Raw genomic sequence first — 8591 nt, 5'->3', positions numbered from 1 at the left:
TAAAAGATTAATGACTACAGAAGATTTATGACTACAGAAGATTTATGACTATGAATATGACTATAGATCTTGTTCATATTATATGTGTTATAATTTTTTCTCATACGTTCTATTTTCACTTGTTTTATTTTTATTTAAATCTTAATATTGATATTTAAGCTCATTTAATGAACTTTTGATATTTTAGCAAAATAGCAATACAACATAATTTCATGTAAAACATTCTTAAGAGGTTTATTTCCAAAAAAGTCTTTGTTATGTAAGAACTATTAAATTTGTTTGAAAGAATTTCTTGATATCATTGTTTCGACATACGTTTAAAAATATGCAGTGTTGTTAGAAAAAAATTTAATTTCAAAAATTTTGAAAAGAATTTGAAAGTGCATAATTCGTCTACATTTTTATAAAATTGTTATTAAAGTGATGCATATTGTTTCAAAAAAAATTTATTGTAGCGAATATCGATTAAAACCAATTAATATCTGGTTATTCGAATTTAACATTATAAAAAATTGCCTCCATCTAGGATTTTAATTTTTTTCTTAAATCCCATATAAAATACACCTTAAATGTTACATCACAATTGGAGTCAAATGCATTTATAATATTCGTTTAAGTATCAATACTTTTCATTGATTTTCTGAGAATTACACTTGTTGTTGAGCTCTAATTTTCTTGGTATTGATGACAAGTTTTTTAATGAAGCTAAGCAGTTTAAATTTCTATAAAAGCATCATTTAAAATCACAAAGGTAAAAATTTTATTAAAAACCAAAACGCATTTCAGTCTTCATTAGTAGGATAAAATACAGAAATGGGAAAAAACAGAGAGAGTTAAAATTCGACGGAAGTCACGTCATTCCAATGTTATAAATGCGCCGTTAAAAGAGCCAAAAAATTGAACAAAATGAATGATTTCCAAATGTTAGATGAACTTGGTACAGCAGTAAGGTCATTAACAACAGTGCTTTTGTTTTTGATTATGTAATAACTCTCCCAAAAATCCAGGTAAGCACAGATTGTTTTTATTGAAATTTTATTTCATCACAAATAATTACTCTCGTAATTTTATAACAAACAGTTTTTTTAACATTTCAAACCTTGATTTTTCGCATACATAAACTACTTTAACACTTTGACGTCTCAAACATTAAATGCTGTTTTAGATTTAGAGCCAGCTCAACCCATGCAAAGTAAGTCCTATGAGCGTTTATTTAAAGAAGAATGATTACTGGGTTTGTGCATACATGAATTAATTCATTGTTTATAACAATTCATTCTAACCCATGATCCGTCCACCTCTGAGGATATTTTACGTCAGCACTGTGGTCGGTGCAAGCCGGCTGCGGAATTCGTTTCGACCAGTCATCACTGAGATTCGAACCTGGTTCACCTCATTGGAAGGTGAATGCTCTATCCCCTGAGCCATCACGGCTCAAACATATGTATTTTTTGTTTTATTTTATAATCGTCTTTGTACATCCGATCCAATTTTGGGTTTACAACTACTAATATTCAACTCCGTAACTTTGCAATTTTGAACCAATCCAGAAGACAAAGAAACTCCTGGATCAGTACCCCCAGAGGTATTGCTTTGTTATGGGAACATGGTTGACTTTGCGACTCGACAGATTTACCTTGCATCTGTCACCATTTTCTACACGGGGAATCTTCGGCTGGTATGGGATCGAACACACGAACATTTAGACATGGGCCCAGTGCCTACCTACCAAGCTATAACGGCCCAAACATATGTATTTATCGAAATGTACATGTAAAGGAAATACTGCTTAAATTTTATTATAAATTTTCTGCAATATCTCTGAGAAGAGAATTGTTATTATCACCAAGTAAATGAAATAAGTTAAAAAATAGATTTCGAGAGCATAATTACCTTCCTAAATGACTTCAATTAAGAAGTTTTTTCCTGTTAGAAAGAATAACGGTGTTAGTTCGGAAAACGGATACATCACTTCCTATACATTAACTTGGTAGTCGTTTATATAAGTATAAAAATGCTTCAAATTATATATTCTAGAGGCCAAATTCCCCGCTTAACGCGATGGAATATACTCTGTATAGCACTATGGGTGACTTTGTCTTATAATATTCTAAAATGGACAATAGGTTTAAGTCATGTGATTTTATTTTTAGCTTTGTCTAGTGTATGTTATGCATGTTTTGTAAAATTTAATGGAAACGTGTCAATTAGGAAGCTACGTGATAAAAGCATTGCGAAATCGCAAGCAAAAGCTGTTTTAATTACAGGTAAGTATTTTATGAGATCATTTTTATCATATGCCTTTCCTACGTAGCTCATAAATTATTAATCCTTGTATAACACTGATAAACAAGTTATAGACATCTAGCATGATGTTTACTTTTTTTAATGTAGTTTTTTATGATAACTTCAAATATTAAAACCACGTCTAGTTTTTAAGATATTATTGTTCAAAAATTAATTCTCATGTCATCAAAAATTAACTCTCAAAATATTGATAAAAATAATGAAATGCTTTATTTTAGTGAAATTTTTTAAAAAAAAATTACCTGTTAATAAAGCATTGTCACAACAAAATTAGTGCAAGTGTAGCAGTTAAGAAAAATTATGGAGCTGCTTTAGAGTAGTAAAAAAATTGTTAACCAGTATGAAGTGCTTACATTTCTTCCGTGATCTTTTAATTGATTCTTTATTTTTTTAGCTAATTTTTCTTTTTAAAAAACTATTTAATCTCATTAGAATAAATATTTAATTACTTTAAATTCATGATCTTGTTCATTGTAATGACATATTCATTAGTACTCAATGAAACAGCTTGTAGTGTATCTACCACTACAAAATTACAATTACAATTCTCTAGTATATAAGACATGCAAACTCGATTCTTTAGGGAGGTAGGAGGGAGAGGAGTCAATTGCAACAGGGTACGATTGTAACAGAGCAAAAATTTCGAGTGTCGGGTTCTAGATATGGTTCGCAAGTGGCGCCCAAGGTGTATTTAATAAATTTGCATGTACACCCTTGCTGGCAACCATTTTTATATACTTTTGAAAGAGTTACATCACAAAAGATATTTTCACGCTACGCGAGTACTTTTTTTGGTATTAGAATATTATATTGTAACAAAGTAATTTTGTTTAAACAAATAAAAATTATTAACCGAGTACGTAAGTGGACACCTTAATTAACATTTAAAAAAGAAGATTAGTTTTGTTAATTAACTAGCATTGTTTTTAACAAATGAAGCTGAAATGGCGTCTTGGGGACGATTGTAACAATAAGTAAAGGGACGATTGTAACAGCTGAAAATAAATAATCTTATGTTTACAAACCATTACTTAACTCTTTAAGAACCACCAATAGTTTCCTATATCATTTACATTATGTTGCATGTGCATTATTTTATTTGTCACCTTTCACAGCATAAATTAAAATTTTTAACCCCTTAAAGTTAAAAGTTTAACCCTTTAGGTCTCTGCTCATTATTATTTTTACTCCTAAAATATCCCTGCTATTTTGATCAATAAAAAAATATATCACAACTATGATAATATGTATAATTAACTATGTTTTAGTTGAATTTGTGAACTGTTACAATTGACCCCGTAAGTGGGGACAATTGTAACAAGTGCACGACTGTCAAAAATTGTTAACAACTAATGTAATAAGATTTAAAATAAGGTATTTATTTATTTTTCTAGTAAAGGATAGTCTACTTTACTCGTCTGTCAATTAATACTAATAATATATTGGATTTTTTGTTAGTTAAAAATGGTAAGTAAAAAATGTTACAATTGACCCCACTCTCCCCTACCTTTTCATAGATGAAGGTTGACATTGTCCTTAACAACACTTCCCACACATCTCTAGTGAAGTATAAATGATTGAAGAAGTATATCTAAAATACGGTGGGTGACAGAGACTAATGGTTTGATTATTTTGAATCAACGCATTTTAATTGTCTAAGAAAATGTATTGAATACTAAGACATTCGCAACTTTAAGCGTAATTATAAGCTTTTTCATTAAATATATTTTATAAGAAAAGTATTCAAAGAACCATGAAATAAAATTAATTTTTTGGGGGAGGACATACGTAGTTGATTTGCGGTTTTTATATACATTTCTAATAGCATTCTTTTTCAGTAAGAAGTAAAGTTATCGGGTAAAGTTTCCTAAGAGAATAGAGTTTTGATGTTTTCTGTTGAAAATGGGCAAAAATAAACCTAAGAACAGTTGAATAAAATTATTAGTTATTGCTTGTAAGTTTTATACAAGTAAAATGCTTCCTAATATGGAAGTTTAACGTCTTGAAACCCACTAATCTTTCTAACTTCATGAATAAACGATATTAACAACCAAACTTGCTTTGCTCTAATTTTTTTCTGCATAAATTATATTTATTCACCCGTTTTTTTGCCGTTTAATTTTAATTTTAGGTGACTTTACTCTGGGCATAGTGTGAATAACACATGTACTAGGCACTCTTAAAATTGTTTGTCTTTCTTTAGAAAAATTCTGTTTGTAATTATTAGCAGAACTAATTCAAAACCCGATAATGGAAAATTATGTACGTAATATTGAACAAAGAATGAAAGAATTTGAAAAATAGGGCGCAAAAAATACTTGTACCGAGTAGAAGGTATTTCTTGAAAGAAAGTACTAGCCTTATCATTTCATCAGAAATGGAGTTTTGAAATATCTCCAAATGTCAAAGCGCTTGTTTCCGTCATAGATTTTACATTTAATTTTAAGAAACTGAAAGTTTTTTTTATTAAAAATTCATATTACAAAAAGAATTTTATAAACAAATTACATTAGTTCATCGAATTCTCCAAATTATTGTTCTAAGAAATTAACCAATTTAAGCATTGAAAGTCTCAATATCTTAAAATAATAAAAGAACAGAAAATCGATGAAAATTTTGTAATCGATTGAAGTTTATTTATGCAACGAATTTTATTCATGTTTTATATCTACAGTCAATCATACCGCGTCTGGGTATTAACAGCTTTATTAGGCTATATAAGCTTACTAACATTTTCCTTCACTAAACTTAGCATTCAATTCTTTTAGCATTCAATTATCATGACGTATTTAATGATTTTTATATTTTAGTTTTGGTAGTGAGGGGTGTGATTTTTGCAGAGAATTCATTCATTTTCATTAACATAAACTGTGCTTCATATTTGTTCTCTTTTATTTTATTTTATAACAGGGTGTGATACAGGTTTTGGTTTTCTGACAGCCAAACGTTTGAGTGAAAGAGGATATCAAGTTTTTGCCTGTTGTCTTTTTCCTTCCAAAAATGGTGGAAAAGAGCTCAGTGCCATTCCTAATGTACATTCTCTAGGTGTGGATGTTTCTAAAAAAGAAGACGTAATTCAAGCTTTGGATTTTGTTAAGCAACATTTAGGAAAAAATGGTAAAAATTTAACTACTTTTTATGTTATTTGTGAATATCATCTCCTGCAGTGTAAACTTCATTGTTCGCAAAACATTTTTTTCATATTCTTTATAAAGTATCAGGTTATCTTTATTATCTTTGAAACACCAAAAAAAGTTTAATATTACAATCAATTAGGACACATTTCATCTAGAGCAGTGTTCCCCAACCCCCGGTCCATGGATCAAATGGTACCGGGCCGTCCATTTCATTGAAACTGAATTTAAATTCCTAGGTTTATAACCCAAATTAAAAATATTTGTGTTCCATTAAAATTTTATTTATTTAAAAAAAAGGGGCCACGGAAGGTAGTGACGTAAATTTTTTAATGTTTTAAAAAGTAAAAGAAAAAGAAAAATGAAACCACCTCAACTATTTTCTCTTTCAATTAGTTTTAATTAAAAAAAATCAATCATTATAACTGTAAATATAAATAAAACTAGAAAGCGAGGCGCGAAATTTACATTGGAACTAATGAAGATCTTCGTCTTCTCTTTCGATCGTGGCTCATTGATTTAACGCTCTATAAGTAAAAATGCTAAATCACTTTATATTTATTTTTGGTGCAACTGTATTTGATTTTGAAGGCATGTTTAAATGCAATTAAATTAAAATTAATAAATCAAAATAATCTAAAATGTAATCAATCAACGTCGTCGTCCCCCCAGCGGGCCGTGGTAAAATTATCAAACTTTGACAGGTCCGCGGGGATAAAAAGGTTGGGAACACTGATCTAGAGTACCTGCAAATACTGTAAAAAATTCCGGGTCAAATTACTAGCACTTTGGGTGCATCACCTGTAAAATCCATCTAAATGTAAAATCCATTTTTACCGTAAAATATTATACAGCAAATTTCGCAGTAATATTTATTTAGAGTAATTAGGTTATTATTATTGTACCCACACTGAGTGCTGGTACTTTTTACCGTAATTTAGTCCGGAAATTTTTGCAGTGGAAAGTCTGGACGGCAGAAGTTTGATTTTATTTAAAGGGGCTATTGAACCAGTGAATTTCTATGAATGGTTAGGCAGCTATTTTATTCTCCAATACAGGGTCACTTTAATACTAATCAGGAAAATGTTTACTCTTATTACGAAAATGACACATAATTCTGAAATTCCAATTAAAAACTTAAAAACTAACACAGGGAACGGAAAATACATTAAAATATTTTATAAAAATAATGAACTAGAAATTTTACCAATTTTATATTTAACATGGCATTTTAAAGCTCTTTCGGAAGGAAAAAAAAATGCAGTTAAGTGCCTCATACTTTAAGCAAAGTTATAATTTTAAACTTTATTTTCCATCACACCGTAAAGAATTATCTGGGCTTTAGAAGGAACAAATAACTTAAATAGTTTAAAAGTTATTATTATTCTTAAAAAATTTAGCAATTTGGCGACATTTTTCCCCTTGGAGGAAAATTATCAAAATCATTGCTTTTTCTCAGTTTTTGCAAATTTTTGGAGTTCAGCTAATGCGACATTGGAGTTAGATTATAAATATTAAAAAGTTTTGATCACAAACGCTTTTCATTTTTACAAAACTGTGGTTCATTCTATTTTATTTTGCACGAGTTTCAGAATAAGTATTAAGAGTACTGGCTATACATAAGCTAAACTTGATGTAACAATCATGAGTAATTGATGCACACTTACAGTAGTTATGAAAATGGGATATTATTCGCGAAAAGCATTATTTCATCCTGCGAATGAACTTTCGAAAAACAACGTTAATATAGCACTAATATATCGCTGCTTCAAAACTAAAACGACACATCTGCAGGCATTACACGTTTGCAGATGTGTCGTTTTAGTTTTGAACCAACGATATGTTTTCAATAAATCAGATACAACGGTATTTAGCTGTTAAAATCTAAAAATTGATAAATATTAGCTTTGATATGATTCCCATTGTTTTTCCACCTGCCCATTTATAGCAATTTAGGCTGGATAATTTTAGACAATTAGCAGTCGGTATATAAGATGACAATGAATACGGTTATAATAAAGCATACCATCACTATTACTATGGGTAAATAAAGTTGATTTGATGCAATTTTAAATACTACCAGTAATAAATAAAACACGTGTATTGTCTTAAGGCATCAAGAATTTGTTTTTATTGAAAACAAAATTATTATTAATGCTGTACAAAAATTTTGTTTGAAAGTGAATTAACTCATCGTTAAGATGGAGATTTTTGAATTATTTAGTATTTCGTTTTTCGTTTAAAGAAAAGGAGTTTTCAAATAACTTTGCACTATGTTTATGGAATATCCTCGTATTTATAGATATAAAATATGTTCAGTTTTTTTAATAAATCTAATACATTTGATTAAGAGTAACTACTACCAATATTTACAATTTACTTCATTTTTAGTTATAAATGAATAAGGAACAAAAAGTATGTTAACCCTCTTGGTGGCGCTTACTTGAAATAGTTTTACTCTTAAATGGGCAAACATATTTAAAGGATTTCCCCCTGAAATGGGCAGGAGTCAGACAAAAGGAATGCCTCCCCCCTTTTCTTCCGTTTGCTGTTAAGGGAATTATTTACGCTCTATGTGGTCAGCTTTAGGATGGGAGGGTCAACCAAGGAAATGACAGTTTGATGGATTAATTTCGTTTTGTAGTTCACTTTTCAACTATCTTTTTTGAATCCTCCTGCAATTCAATGTTTGTTTTTAGAATGTTTTAATCTTTTTACAATTTATATTTAAAAGACATGACTGAATGGTTCTCGCCTTTCTCATTGATGAAGATTGTTAGACAAATTTTATTCCAGTTTAAGATAAAAATAAAAAATTAATTAATGAAAAATTATAATATGAATTTTGAAATAAAAAAAAATAAAGTTGAAAATAATTTGTAGTTTAAGTTTCTTTCTTTTTTATTATTAAATTTACATTGATTTAGTGCTTATCATCACTATGCATATCGTTTATAACTACTTTTAAGATCCTTTAATTTTCTATAATATTTAATTTTGCAGAGTGGCAATCTTTTTCTTTTATTTAATCTAAACCATGATCATTATCTTCTTTTTAAGTTATATATTCTCTGATTTGGAAAGTATATAATTTTAAATATAATTTTAACAACAATATTCAAAATGTAGTCACTTGTAATTTTGATTCGT

The 8591-nt window shown here is 29.0% G+C and overlaps 1 protein-coding gene across 1 annotated transcript in view; it reads left to right on the top strand.

Annotated features, from left to right (window-relative positions):
- Window positions 1–1936: 1936 nt before the first annotated feature.
- LOC107450639 (short-chain dehydrogenase/reductase family 9C member 7) overlaps window positions 1937–8591 on the top strand; it is a 16601-nt gene continuing 9946 nt past the window's right edge. The window contains exons 1-2 of the mRNA XM_016066474.3: window positions 1937–2267; window positions 5218–5424. Coding sequence (XP_015921960.1) covers window positions 2015–2267; window positions 5218–5424 — 460 coding nt within the window. The 5' untranslated portion in view covers window positions 1937–2014. The remainder of the gene's footprint in view (window positions 2268–5217; window positions 5425–8591) is intronic.

The sequence above is a fragment of the Parasteatoda tepidariorum genome, chromosome 7, assembly GCF_043381705.1.
Source record: "Parasteatoda tepidariorum isolate YZ-2023 chromosome 7, CAS_Ptep_4.0, whole genome shotgun sequence".
NCBI lineage: Eukaryota > Metazoa > Arthropoda > Arachnida > Araneae > Theridiidae > Parasteatoda > Parasteatoda tepidariorum.
Note: the sequence above shows the minus strand (reverse complement) of the source record. Positions and strands in the feature narration are given on the sequence as shown.